This window comes from Mixophyes fleayi, chromosome 6, assembly GCF_038048845.1.
Source record: "Mixophyes fleayi isolate aMixFle1 chromosome 6, aMixFle1.hap1, whole genome shotgun sequence".
NCBI classification, from domain to species: domain Eukaryota; kingdom Metazoa; phylum Chordata; class Amphibia; order Anura; family Limnodynastidae; genus Mixophyes; species Mixophyes fleayi.
Genome location: NC_134407.1, coordinates 129,530,561 through 129,545,584, shown reverse-complemented (window position 1 = coordinate 129,545,584; position 15,024 = coordinate 129,530,561). Strand labels below are relative to the sequence as shown.

At 45.6% G+C, this 15,024-nt stretch overlaps 1 protein-coding gene across 4 annotated transcripts in view; it reads left to right on the top strand.

Annotated features, from left to right (window-relative positions):
* The first annotated feature begins 1,362 nt into the window (after positions 1–1,362).
* The window catches only part of STAU1 (staufen double-stranded RNA binding protein 1), a 54,174-nt gene continuing 40,512 nt past the window's right edge, over positions 1,363–15,024 (top strand). The window contains exons 1-5 of one of the 4 annotated variants that reach the window (XM_075176419.1): positions 1,363–1,527; positions 3,936–4,196; positions 4,408–4,532; positions 5,507–5,575; positions 13,836–13,974. In XM_075176419.1, the coding sequence (XP_075032520.1) occupies positions 3,992–4,196; positions 4,408–4,532; positions 5,507–5,575; positions 13,836–13,974 (538 nt within the window). In that variant the 5' untranslated portion in view covers positions 1,363–1,527; positions 3,936–3,991. Of the gene's footprint in view, positions 1,528–3,935; positions 4,197–4,407; positions 4,533–5,506; positions 5,576–13,835; positions 13,993–15,024 lie in introns of all 4 variants that reach the window. The other 3 variants (XM_075176418.1, XM_075176421.1, XM_075176420.1) reach the window with 3 other exon arrangements.

Below are 15,024 nucleotides of genomic sequence, written 5' to 3'. Positions count from 1 at the left end.
ACTTGAAGTGGAGAAAGTCCGCCAGGGAACAAGATTTCCTCCAGTAGCGTTCCGTAGTGCATGAACAAAGTTTGAGGAAACTTGTGAATTTAGAGTGCCAGGGTTGGGGGTTGGAACAGCGGAGAAAAACGGTAGTGGCAGGGCAGACAAAGTCAAGGGCAGAACTGAAGCTGGTTATAGAGGCAGGTAGCCAGTTTGGGACAGGTGAGATTGGCTAGGGAGGAGAGAAGAGTTTCAATGGAGATGGAAAAGACTGCAGGATGATATCTACTTAACCCCCATCTCCTCCCTTTAGCTTGCCTCCCTTCTCTCCTCTTGCCTCAACTGGCTCCTCTTGTGCCTGGTCTGTTTACCCTCCTTTAGGATGTAAGCTCGTATGAGCAGGGCCCCCTCCCCTCCTGTCTCCATACCTGTTCTTCCACTCCGTCTTTACTGCATATGACTAGCCGGAGTTTCTGAAGTATTGGTACTTTTTGTTCATTGTTCTGTATGGTTTCACCCTGTATAGTCTACTGTTAGTACTATGTGCGGCGCTGCGGATACCTTGTGGCGCCTAACAAATAAATGATAATAATAATAATAATAATATGAGAATGATTAATGACAAAACAAAAAAATTTCCAGATGAAATATGTTTATTACCATAGTCTTAATGCCTACTGTACTTAAAATAAATTTTTACTGATTGCAAACACATTGTAGCATACAAACCCAGCCATCATCACTAGTAATCGGCACTTAGACTAGACCTGTACCTGGAGCAAGAGATAACAAGTTGAATAATAAGTATCTTGGAGATGCCTAGATCTTGAAGCAGACACAGCTGCTTGGCAAGGTCTTACTGTACATGGACTACCAGCATACGCCCATTAACCTCCCCGTTCCGCCCCTGAACATGTAGCCTATAGTAAGTGTTCTTTGCGCACAAATATTAATACGATGCTACTGCGTTCTGTGGCGTATAGTCCGGTACTGGTCATGCATAGAGTAATTGTGCGGATTATACGCAGCAAAACACCAGTTACGCTCTTTAATGAATGAGGCCCTGTATGTCACCAATAGTGTGCAAGCTCTGGGGTAGAGCAAGGTGTGTATTGAAGGTGTCTAACTATATTGCTGCATACTGTAATTCACCATTAGAGTGTAAGTTCTGTTAGAGAACAGGGAGTGTACAGAGGTGTCTGGCTGTATAGATTCACATTGGATGTCACAATTAGAGTTTAAACTTAGGGATTAGAGAGGGAAAAGGAACAACACTGGTGACTGGCTGCTAATGCCAACCTTCAGCTCTCGATGTCTCTGCAGTCTAGAAGGTTACCCTGTGACGTCAGCGTAAAGATGACATACCCCACCCTCCGCAGCAGTGCCGGCTGACGTCACTTCCGGAAGCTCCGGCTCTTCATTCTCTTTAGTGTTTGCCGTGTCCCTCTCATCCTCCGGTCTCCCGGTACCGACCCCCGCCCTGAATGGATTAGAAACCTCTTTCAACGCAGTGCCTGGACACAGCGGGACGGACAGCGAGTGAAGGTGAGAGAGGAAGCCGCTCCACCACCTACACCAGCCGGCTTTGCCTTGCAGGAAACACCGAGACGACGCGCTGTCCGCTAGGCCGTGATACCTTGAGAGGTTGATGTAGCTGTACTCTGTGTCCCGCCTGGCCCCCCCTCATTCCCTATCTGTGTATAATCGCATCCACACACTGATTTACAGAAGCTTGCACTCTGATCCTTTAGCCATACTCTGTATATATGTCATGCCGGAGCTCCCTCTATATTTACTGTGCTCCGCTAATTGCCCACTTATGTATAATCGCATACCTGATCGGTGGAGCTTGTACTCCAATCCCACTCAGCATTAGTCTGTGTTTGCATTTCCTGTTGGGAGGCCCACTCATTCTCCACCTGTATATAATCATTTCCACTCGCTGACCACAGAAGCTTGCATTCTGCTCCAGCTCTAGTAGCAGTCAAATATTTTTTTCCTTGTTCCTGATCTGGATTATAACATGTTATTGACTACTAAGATTCTCCATGATGGTCAAATTTGCTTCACAGTTATGATATGTCATAATATTCTCCTCAGAACAACCCCAATCCTGTCAAACAGCCCCTTCTCCATTACTCTCCATTTTTCACCTTCCCCACACTAAATGATTCTACAGTTATGCAGTGTTTTATTTCAGCCAGAAATATCGCTTAACATTGAAGCTGAAAATGTAAATCTTGGCATTTTTACATAAGTTATCACTGCCTTCAAAGATTTTTGGCATAGGGTCTCCCTAACGAGTGTTGTTCCCATACCAATGCTTGGATTTGGAGATGAGCCCCTATAGACAAATTCAGTTGGTATAGTCTCCCCATTTTATTATGATGGGCTGCATGCTGAACAACTTGTACTCAGAGTTTGGTTAATTTTTTTTACCTGTCATTTAAAGTGAAATTTCTATCTTGGGACTTGTAGTTCCACAACAACTGGGGAAGGGGAGGGGGGGGGGGGGGCACGTGTTGTCTGTTACTGATATAGAGTATTCAGGAATATATAGATAGATTTGTCACTTAAGAGGTAACTACATTGAAGACTAAACATTGAGTCTTGGGTACAGTTATGAAAGATAAAATAATGTACTTGGCTCTGCTTTCCTGATCCTCTGTTTGATCGGTCCCACAATAGCTATAATGCTCAGAGCAGGAGATCCTCTCTCCTCTTGAATGTTACCCAATTCCTAGTCTTCTCTCTGTCAAGTTTTCTTTGGGATAAGTTAGGGAATAGAGACTTTACAACACTGCTAGAAATAACAAAAACGCTCATCCTAGCAGGGAAGGGTCTCATTCTCATAGCGATGGTGCTAATTGTTTTAGTTGACCCTCAGAACTTTGTCTGCTAATGATGGTTACACACTGTTAAATCCCAGAGTATATTTACCAAAGCTACACAATTGTGTAAATCTATGCACACAATAATTTAATTTGAGGTTTTCCAGTATAATGTTCTAGCCTGAAATTGAAAAGTTCATCTAGTTTAACAATGTCATGCTGTACCTGGGATCTATCTGTCAGTCATAATCGGGCACACACTATATTGGTATTGTGATATAAAGCTATATTTGGTTAATTGCCCAATTTTGCTGCTAATATTGTAACATATGGCTAGCTGGACAATTCTATCTGGGGGGTTTCCTTCCATCAAATTGCTAAATAATTGAGATGTGTGAGTGATAACGGATTCAATACAATTACATTTAGGCCAGTCCATGATCTGTTTTAAACAGTTTGAATTGTGTTTTGTAATGAAAGTGGCAATCTTCCAGCTGTCCTATAATTCACATGCGCTGTAAATGTCTTTCTGCTCTATAATTTGTATGAAGTTGTGATTTGTTTTATATTTTAAGATGTAGGTGGTTATTGGGATCGCAGCCTGGCCAAGATTACTGTACACACAGGCTGATTGCTAACTTATGTCTACTGCCTTTTGATCATGTTGGCTAATATTTCTGCCCTGAGCAGAAGCACAATTAGTGGTAACTACAACTCTCCTGTACCCGTAGTTATTGCTGGAATGGGACAACTTGGGTGTTATTGCTGGAGGAATGCAGGACCTGGGTTAATGAGTAGACGTGAGCATAAACTATATAATACTCTGTTCTGATACTTGCCAGAGCAGAGGAAACCCAACCTGGTCATCCTCTTAGAGAAACAAGCATAATCCAATAACTGACCTACCCAAAGGGATGCTATATATAATGTGAGAGGGGAATGGGGCTATTCAGGTGCATATATACACCCCCCTGTAACATTACAAAGAAATTCCCTAGCTACATATGCTCTATAAGCTGCTTTTCATGCAGTCTGGACAGGGGGATGGTAATATAGGCCTGTGCTGTTATCTTACTGAAGCTTTGTCATTGAATGTAATATTGGTTTTTTTCCTTTGTGCAGATTTTTTCTATCCCCAATCTGCACTGAACACGGTTACCTGCAAGCATATAGGTCTGATGGAAAGTAATATGTCTCAAATTCAGAATACACCTGCCGCCCTCTCAGGGAGTCAACTCCTGAACAAGAACCAGCACTCTGTCCTCCCACAGACTCTGAGTATCCCTTCCACTGCCAGCTCGCTGCCCTCAGAACATGCAGGAAGACCATACCAAAACTCTGCTTTACCGCCCCCATCTATGACATCTGGCAGTGCAGCCGCAGGTAATGCCATAGTGCCCACTGAGTTTGTCCGCTCCATCCTGTTAGTCTATTCTAAGATAGTGTGAATGGGGGAAATCTTCATTTTTACAATGTAAATCTGAGGTCCTTGTTCTGCATCTCTGTATGCTACATAATCTGGCTCTTGCAGGTCCCGGTTACACATGCTCAGTGATTACTCTCGCAATGATACCTGATTTTGTTTTTCTCTTAGTGTCTTCTAACATGGCAAACCCCAAAGAGAAAACCCCGATGTGTCTAGTGAATGAGTTAGCCCGTTTCAATAAAGTCCAGCCAGAGTACAAGCTGCTTAGTGAACAAGGTCCAGCTCATTCAAAGGTATGGCTTATTCTTGGGTTTTTATATGGATAGGGCTGCTACAGTCGTGGTAACCCACCATTTTCATGAAGGGGATCCATCATATGCTCAATATTACACCTGTGTGCTGCTAAAAACCTGCATAATCTGTTTACGCTGAGAGTTCTGATGGCTTAATTGCACTGTATTATAAAGAAAAATGCTCAAATATTAAATAGTCATATCATCATCATTTATTTATATAGCGCCACTGATTCCACAGCACTGTACAGAGAACTCATTCACATCAGTCCCTGTCCCATTGGAGCTTTGTCTAAATTCCCTAACATACCCACACAGGCAGAGAGACAGACTAGGGTAAATTTTGATAGCAGCCAATTAACCTACTAGTATGTTTTTGGAGTGTGGGAGGAAACCGGAGCATCCGGAGGAAACCCACGCATACAAACTCCTCACAGATAATGCTCTTGAATTGCATTATATTCAGTTTATCTGAGCCCGGATAACTGAGCGTATAGAGCTGTAAAAAGCTCTTGAAGAAACACAATAGGTGGTCACACGCTTAACACAATCCAAATTTATAAAATTAGTAGTTGCTAAGGCAAGACATGACAGCCATCTGAAAGCCCTTATGTCTGGTGAAGCAAGTGTTACCTACACTGGAGATCATGTAATTTCCAAAATTCAAAGGTTTTATACTAACTGCAGGGGCAAGAGTTTCCTGGATTTTCTCTTTCCTGCATGTTCTGCATTAGATATAGTATATTTGTGGAATTATAGCATACAGATAATCCATGTATTATTCATTTATTAAAATATCTTAAAATATAAATGACAGTATTTCCTAATTTTATACCTATGTGTAATGTTCCTTCTGCTATTATATTGAGTCTGAGCACACAGCAGTATGGAGTGACTTGATTCTACTTATATAGGTGTAATATAAGTACAAGAAGATTCATATTTAAGGAGAACTCTTGTCTCCCACTTCCCAGGTGATACCACTAGGACGCTGGCAGGATTACAGCCTTCTTGAGAGAGTGGGAGAAGATCGCCCAAAACAAGTGGGTATTTATTTATTCTACTTGTGCTCTATAAAGTGCTTTGAGGTCTTTTGGGCTTTGAGTCCCCTCCCCTCTTTTCAAGAATCTGCAAATGGACAGTAACATGTTACTCCCTTACTGATGGGTGAAATCATTCAATGTCTTACAAGTCTCCCTGCAAGAAAGATGCAATGTCCAGCGATTATGCTTCATTTTCAACACTACCCCTAAACCCTGCCAGATCCTCCCTCCTCTTTCCAGGCTCCCCAGTAGTTGTGCACTTAAGGTGTTTTTCATGTTGGCTTAATTTGGGAATGAAATTAGGTAAAATAGACGGCATGAATTTGTTGTGTAACCTTTGTAATAGACACTTAAAGGAATAATTTCACAGGTTATCCAAGCATGCAAGTTACTTGTATGTTGTCATATCTTGCAATTTTTTTCCAGTGGAATGTGAATGAAGTATGGTAGTTAAATGCACAAATTCTAACCTACCACTTGCTTCCTTCATATTGATATAGTGGAACATGATCATTTTCCTATGTTTCTCAACCTCTTAAAGTCCACCAAGATGTCTAATCATTGGCTAGATTAATTTCTTGAAGTATCTCTTTTGTCATTGCCTTGAGCACATGCAGTCTTTGCCTGGCCCCACTGCGGCTTCACACACCCTGTATCAATGTAAATAGCCATACTTGCTACTCTGTTGAAAACACTGATGTTGGTCAGATGACACGGATATATAAATGTCTGCATATCTCCCCACTCACTGAAGGAAGAGATTCTGCAGGAAAGGGATGTAACTAACAATTAGACAGATTATAGGTCCATTTTGCATATGTAAATAAGTCATTTAGTGCTATGACTTTACTGTCAATGATATGAAATTTACACTCTGGGTCTGATTCCTATTAGGGCGTACGTCCATTTGCGTAGCGTATCTTAGGTGAAACAGCTCTACACATGCTCAGAAACGGACCTTGCGCTGATAAACGCAATTGCATGTAGTTCACGTCTGAATGCAAAGGCACTTTCTATTGCCTGCAACTTAAAGGGTGGAACAGGAGAGGAAAGGTGAGGTCTAAAGTTGGCCATGTATAGTAAGGGTGCGCTAATGCGGCTGATTCAACTCCAGCGTTTATCGCAGTTACTCTGTTTCAGCCATATCATTTGCCTCAGCTACAGGGCAGGTGAAAGTGCCAACTGATAGTAAAAACTGACGTGGCATAGTCTGTGATACATGTCACTAACTAGCGCAGATTGTGTATGCATCAAAGACTATAAAATGCATTGTGTTTACAGTATGTATTGAAAGCATCTTGATTTATGTAAGGAATTGAAAAAAATGTTTCTTTGAATAAACATTTATATTGATTATATGGTAAATAGTTCATTTATTTTAGTATAGTATAGACTATTTTTTGTATGCTTTCTGATATGACCATGTGTGTATACTGCAGTCTTTCTGTCTACATAAAGCAAGTACCATTTAGGCAGAGCGTACTTACGCCCATATTGAAAAGAATCTTGAGATCTGCTTTGATTTGAGTGCGGTCAGAGCTACGCACCTTAGTCCTGCGCTGCTTTTTTTTATTTCTTTTTGTCGTAAAAACATGAATCCCTCAGTGTGCATATATAAAACGATCTGCTATTATGTGCTTACTTGTTCTGTGGAACTAATTTAGTCGACTACCCAAGCAGAATTTGTGCGGTTATGTAAAAGAAAGCGGCTGTTTGGGGGGAAAAAATATGGCGTAAATTTAGAAATTAAGTGTCAACCTGTTTGAAAAATACTTTACAGTTTTCTATAGATGAGGGTCTAGAAAGACTGACCGTTTCCATGTTTGTGTTTTTCAACAAACTTGCATTGTGTTTTTGTTTTTAGGTTTTTTTTTAAGTAAAGTAAAAGCTGTGTCTTATTTTTTTCCCTAGTTCACTTGCTTATTGCTTACATAATTGCCTTGTTTTATTTCTTTTGCTGTGGTTTTCACTGTATTTACTATGTTGTTCGGCCTTTGATGCATCCCAGGTAAAATTATATTTCTCTTTCCTTCCATTGGGGGACACTGCGATATAATGGGGTATATAGTAGTGGGTGTGGAGTTTAGGCACTTATCAACTTCTTTGATCTCTACTCCCCTCCTCTACTATGCCCCTCCTCTGCTGTGGGTAACTCGTTTTTTTTTTAAGTGCCTTAGGAGTTAGGTCACTTGGGTATAGGCTCCCACCTATACCTAGTTTAGTTTAGGTAATTACATGTTTTTATTTTACATTTTTACTTTTTTCCTTAAGGAGCCTCACAGGGATTGATCCAAGGACCCAGCGGGGTGAACAGGCCGGCGGCTTCCTTCACTCTGGGTCCCTGCGAAAGGTAAGGAGCGGCTGCTGCCTACTTGCCTTCCACCTCTTGCCAGCGGTCCATCCCCTAGAGACGAGCATTTAGCAGGATAGCTTTAAATCATTTTGCCGTTACGGCTTTAGGTGCCCCACATAGGTTTGTCCGTTTAAATAGGACCGGGGCACAGCGTTAAATGTCGCACGGGGGAGATGCAGGGATCCATATCCCCCCGCCGATGGACCAGTTGGCAAGCTCCCCCTCCCCCTAGACAACAAGCATCGGGGGTATAGTGCGCTCCGCTCTCCACGAGGAGACAGCGCTACCCGAGGGGGACAGCACACACGCGGCCTGGGCTCTGTAAATACAGCGTGTGTGCCGGAAATAGCCGACAGCCATACATTAAATATGCGCTGATCGGGACAAAGAGAAGCGGCCATTTTGGGGGCGGATCCGGAGGAGGAACTTCCTTCCACCCCCAGCTTCCTGTTTCCTGCACGGTGATCGCCATATTGGATTCATTCATCGTCCAGCTGCACGCTGCTCCTCTCCTCTCTCCTGCCTCTTCAGCGACTGGTATCGTTCCTATATGTTAAATTCCTTCTGTTTTTGCATTGAAAGCCTATTACAAGCATTCACTGGCAGATTATATAACATTGCATAGAGATTGGAGTGCTGTTACAAGTTTGTAACCTAGTATATAGACTTGGTGTACAAATCTTACTGTGCTGACTAGAGACTGTACTATTCAGACAAGTATATTTGTGAATTGTGTTCTCAGTTGCTTGCTACTGTAATACTGTGCGATTATGTCTAATAAGGGGACCTCTACCACTAACAGTAAAGGATCCTCTGGGGTGTCTGCGATGTACTTTGCCTGTGCCAGGTGTTCAACTAAGCTGCCTGTTGGACAGCATGACAAGAATGCCCTTTGCACCGCATGTGAGGCCGGATCACAGGAGCAGCCAGCCCCAGCACAGCAACCAACAGCCATGGAAAAGCCGCTCTGGATCAAGTCCCTAGCCTCAGCCATGGAAAAGCTCACTAATGTGATGTTGCGGGCCACTGAGGTACGTGAACACACTACAGCATACACACAAGCAGCCAGCATAACTCAGTTAGCAGAGCAGCAGGCCACATTTACAGAGGCCCTGGGCCTGAACGCCACAGGGGACGCAGGCACATCCTCCCAGATCCTATTAGCTCAGAGCGAAGAGCGTCCGCTCTCGGTCACACACAGGGCCAAAAGGGCCATTCTGGATGCTAATCAGGGTCGTAACCCAGAATCTGACCACTCCTCAGATGAGGAGAGGGAATTTGAGCTGGATACGCAGGAAGAGGATCCAGTTAGCACATTAGAGTCTGTCTCGTCCAATAACGTGGACAGTCTTATCTTGGGTATCAGACATACCTTAGGTTTTCCAGACCCTGAACCCACGGCCCCTTCAGGTTTCTCCCTGTTCAAAAGGACTAAAGCACAGGTGGCGGCCTTCCCACCATCTCCGCAGATGGTGGAGACGGTGGCCGACGCTGGGCTTAGACCGTGTAAACAATTTGTTATGCCGGGCAGATTTAAGACCTTTTATCCCATTCCGGCAGAAGATGCTATTAATTCCTCGGCCATCCCTATCCAGGATCGGGTGTCTCTTAGGGACCCTACAGACAAAAAGTGCGACCTCGCACTCCGTTCTGCCTACATAGCTTCTGGTAGCATGTTTAGGCCCACTATGGCAGTGGCCTGGGCCAACAAAGCTGTCCAGCTGTGGGTGGAGCAGTTAGTCACTGGCATCCATAATAACACTCCACGGGCTGAACTCCTCGCCCTGGCCGAGCATATCCAGGAGACCTCTGATAATATAGGGCAGGCAGCCATTGATGCGGTGTCCGTCAATGCTAGGATTGGCGGACTTATCATTGCATCACGGCGTACCCTATGGCTATGCTCGTGGACCACGGATGCCGATTCTAAAAGGTCTCTAGAGTCTTTGCCTTTTGATGGGGTCACCCTGTTCGGAGCAGAGCTGGAAAAGGTCATTGAGGTGGCCACGGGGGGTAAAAGTAACGCGCTCCCCATGGGGTCTCACAAACCACGACAGGGTCGCTTTCGGTCTTTTCGTTTCTTCTCCCGGGGCCGGGGCGGCCCCCCTAGAAGTCAGTCTGCAACACCCAGGGCAGGGTATAACAGGGGTAGAGGCGCGTTCAGACGCGGTACCTCTAGGCCAAACAACAACAAGCCTTCAGCGTGACCTCCCCGCCCCCACAAAAGCATATGTGGTGGAGGCACGGCTCCTTCGCTTCCATCGCCAGTGGTGGGCAGCCACCACAGACGTGTGGACACGGGGGGGTTGTGTCGCCAGGCTACATCATAGACCTAGCCCAGCCTCCCCCACCGAGGTTCTTTTCCTCCCCCATTCCCTCTTGCCCCCTCAAGCGCCAGGCACTTTCCCCCGTCCCAACGCAGGAGAGAGGGCAGGGATTCTACTCCAGCCTCTTCCTAGTGCCAAAGCAGGACGGATCCTTGCGGCCAATACTAAACCTGCAGTCCCTAAACAAGCAGGTTATAACCCAAAGGTTCAAGATGGAGTCCCTTCGGACGGTCATTGCAAGCATGGAGCAGGGAGAGTTTCTAGCATCTATCAACATCAAGGATGCCTATCTGCATGTCCCCATATGGGAGCAGCATCACCGCCTTCTCCGCTTCGCAGTAGGGTCGGACCACTTTCAGTTCAGGGCCCTACCCTTCGGTCTAGCCTCCGCACCACGAGCGTTCACCAAGCTCATGGCCACGATGGCGGAAATCTTGAGACAGGGAGGAATCGCTATAGTCCCTTATCTGGACGACCTCCTCCTGGAGGCGGCCTCGGCAGATCTCCTAGCGCGTCATATCCAAACCACCATGCGGTTCCTGGAAGCCCACGGGTGGATTCTAAACTTGCAAAAATCCTCTCATCCCAGCTCAGCGTATGCGCTTCCTGGGTCTAGTGTTCGACACGGTGGCTCAGAGAGTCTTCCTACCACAGGCCAAAGTCAGCGCCCTCCAGCGCAGGACCAGGACTTTGTTAGCCCGACCACAGGTTTCCATGCTCAGCTGCATGAAGCTGCTGGGGACCATGGTATCAGTTTACGAGGCCGTGCCGTTCGCTCCGTTCCATTCTCGCCCTTTCCAACTAGAGATACTTCGAAAGTGGTCAGGATCTCAGGAACGCCTGGACAGATAAATCCTTTGCCTGTCGAAGCCAACACGCTCATCCCTGGCGTGGTGGTTGACCACGCAGAATATAGTCAAGGGTCAGACCCTTCAGACGGGCCTCTGGACCTTAGTTACCACAGACGCAAGTCTGTCAGGCTGGGGAGGGGTCACCGGGTCCCTCAGGTTTCACGGACTCTGGTCCCCCCCAAGAGACTACTCTTTCTATCAATGTCCTAGAGCTGAGGGCAGTTCACAGGACTCTGACAAGGGCGCAAAGGTTTCTAGCAGGGAAACCTCTCCAAATTCAATCAGACAATGCCACGTCCGTGGCATACCTGAATCACCAGGGGGGAACTCGCAGCGCAGGGGCCATGCGAGAGACAGCCAGAATCATGCTATGGGCGGAGCGCTATGTGCCGCAGATTTCAGCCATCTATATCCCAGGCGTGGAAAATTGGCAAGCTAACTTCCTCAGCAGGGAGAAGGTCCACCCAGGCGAATGGTCCTTATGCAAGGAGGTCTTTGCCCTCCTAACACAGCGCTGGAGCATGCCAGAGATCGACCTCATGGCCTCCAGACTGAATCATCAGGTCCCCCGATACTGCTCCAAGTCCCGGGATCCTCTAGCACACGCAACGGACGCCATGGCAACTCCATGGCAGTTCCGACTAGTGTACCTGTTTCCCCCCATACCCATGCTCTCGCGGGTACTAAAGAAACTAAAAAGAGAGCGGGTCCCCGCAATCATAGTAGCCCCTCACTGGCCGCGCAGGGCATGGTTCTCAGACATTCTAAAAATGTCAACAGGCCCTCCGTTTCGCCTGCAAATGCGACCAGACCTCCTAGTTCAGGGCCCCCTTCTCTGCCACGATTTGGATCTGCTGGCTTTGACGGCGCGGTTATTGAGACCTTAATACTCGAGGCCAAGGGCTTCTCGCCACGGGTCATTGACACTGTGATCAAGGCCAGAAAGTCATCCTCCTCGGCCATATATCACAGAGTCTGGAAAGGATACATCCTGTGGTGCGAGTCGTGGGATGCCCACACTTCCAGGTTTAGCCTACCTAGGCTACTGGCCTTCCTGCAGGAAGGTCTAGATAAGGGACTCCGGCTGGGGTCCAGGTCTCGGCGCTGTCTATATATTTCCAGCGGAAAATTGCGGTTCTCAGCGAGGTCCAGACTTTCTTACAGGGGGTGCTTCACGCACAGCCCCCTTTTACTCACCCAGTAGAGCCCTGGGACCTCAATCTGGTGCTCAAATCGCTCAGCCAGCCGCCTTTTGAGCCCCTTCAAACAGCGGAATTACACCATCTCACTTGGAAGACTGTATTTCTCCTAGCTATTTCTTCAGCCCGGAGAGTGTCTCAGTTGGCAGCGCTCTGCTGCACCTCACCCTTTTTTGTGTTTCATGAAGATAGAGCGGTCCTTCGTACCAAACCCTCCTTTGTCCCAAAGGTTATCTCCAGGTTCCACCTAAACCAGGAGATCGTTGTCCCGGCGTTCCGCCCGGTTCCGGCCTTTACCGCGGGCAACGACTTGCTATCGCTAGACGTAGTTCGGGCCCTCTGGTGCTATGTCGACCGCACAGCCACAGTGCGCAAAACCAAAGATCTCTTTGTCCTGTACAATGCGCAGAAGCGTGGCTGGCCGGCATCCCAACAGGCTATTGCTCGGTGGATCACCTTCACCATCAGCCTTGCCTATGTCCGAGCTTCTCTCCCTGTCCCGAAGTCGCTTAGGGCTCACTCTACCAGGTTGGTGCGTCATGGGCGTCGCGCCATGGTGCTTCGGCGGAGCAGCTATGCAAGGCGGCCGCATGGTCATCTGTTCATACATTCGCTAAGTTTTACAGGTTGCAGGCCTTCGCATCATCAGATGCGAGCTTTGGCCGCAAGGTATTGCGCGCAGCCGTTCCAGAGCATTCCCTCCCTTAGGGGCAGCTTTGGTATGTCCCCATTGTATCGCAGTGTCCCCCAATGGAAGGAAAGAGAAAATATTTGACACAAATAATAATCATGTCTAAAAAGAAGATTTTTACTCACCGTAAAATCAGTTTCTCTTACTCCATTGGGGGACACTGCGCACCCTCCCTTGCTCTGTATATAATCTGTTATGTGAATCTTTAAGCTTCTATTGTCTGCCCTTCGGGGCGCCCCCTTCTCATACACTTGGTTAGTCAAAACTGAGTTACCCACAGCAGAGGAGGGGCATAGTAGAGGAGGGGAGTAGAGATCAAAGAAGTTGATAAGTGCCTAAACTCCACACCCACTACTATATACCCCATTGTATCGCAGTGTCCCCCAATGGAGTAAGAGAAATTGATTTTACGGTGAGTAAAAATCTTCTTTTTAGACATGATTATTATTTGTGTCATATTTTCTCTTTGCTGGGAGATACTTTGAATGATGCTCCGTTAATTAAAGCATCTGTGTGACTGCTGTAACAGGATTCATGTTGCATTCGTTGCTTGAGACTCTCCTGCAGATGAGAAGCTTATGGGTGGGTGCAGTGACTTTGATATTCTGATGTGTGTGGTTTATGTAACTTGAGCCCTCCAGGGTTATTTTGTCATTGATAGCCATCTTTAATGCTTCTGGGGTGTACTACTGTAATAAGAGTTTACATATTAATATTCTACTCCTAAACAGTAACTGGAGAAGTCACATGACTAGAACTTCCTTCCATATGTAAAGAGCCCATGATATGTTTGTGCTGTTGCCCCTCTTGTGGTGACTTTTGGCGGTCTCTTCCTGCAGATGTTCACAGTGCAGCTCACTCTCGGGGACCAGTACTGGGAGGCCGAAGGGACAAGTATTAAAAAAGCTCAGCACGCAGCCGCCGCTAAAGCCTTGGAAGGAACAAAATTCCCTAAACCTACAGCCCGCCCTTCTCGTGGTGAGGGAAAAAATCCAGGTACAGGTTTACAACCTTTCACGGCATGTAAACGTGTACTGTCAGTTCTGTCAGCCTTGATAGTTAGTCGTTCAACCTATTTTAGTGAACATTTGTCCCATCTGTCCAGACCTGACTACCGGTTTGTCATAAAAAATCCAGTGGCAGCTGGAATTGAATTTGTGAAATTAATGATTTCACTCCCGTGTTCCTTTTTATGTAACGAAAAATTTCATATTGGTCCTGTTCCAAAAATGAACATAATTAGAAATGCTTTCTAGTAATTAGTGTTATCTTCTGACATGTCAGGTTTTAGTGCCATTGAAATTCAGGGTTCATATATTTCTCACATGACGTGTGTGTGCAAAAAGGCTTGTACTACTTGTGTATGGATTATTATTTCTTCCATCAGCTTTTTGTATAATTAGGTTACATTTAAGTCTCTAGAAGCCACATAAACTTATCCACAACCATTGGGTCCTCAGCTCTTCCCTGCTCATTTTCCCTTTTATTAAATAAGTTTCTTCTTCAAGCAGTATGGCCTAATTTACTTTGGAAGTCTCTGACACCCAGAGACTATCCATCCACTCCTCTTCTACCTGTCTGCCAGAAAGATAAGTAAGATTGCTCTAAATAAATGGGAGAAAGCCTTTAAACAATCATACACTTTATACAGACTTGTGCATCATTTTCCTGTGGGTCTAAATTTTCACCTGTAGCTAATAAGGGTTTTGCCTTCTTCCTCGTAATCAATAAAATCATAATTAATGAATGGGTGAACTTGATGGGCCTGTTTTTCTTTTCAATTATACGAATTATACGAATTATGTAATTGTGTAATAATTTCCTAGGCTGATGTTTTATAATGTAATCTTTGGTGCAAAGGGAGACAGTGTCTTACCCAAGGTCACCAGGAGCTGACAGTGGCATTCAACTGTGAGCCGACAGAAAATCTGTGTCATTGTTATACGCACAAAAGATGCTTGTTGCCTTATGAAGGTACATTGTATTCTTCAGTTTTAGGAAATCATAAGTCACATTTGGAAGATTTTC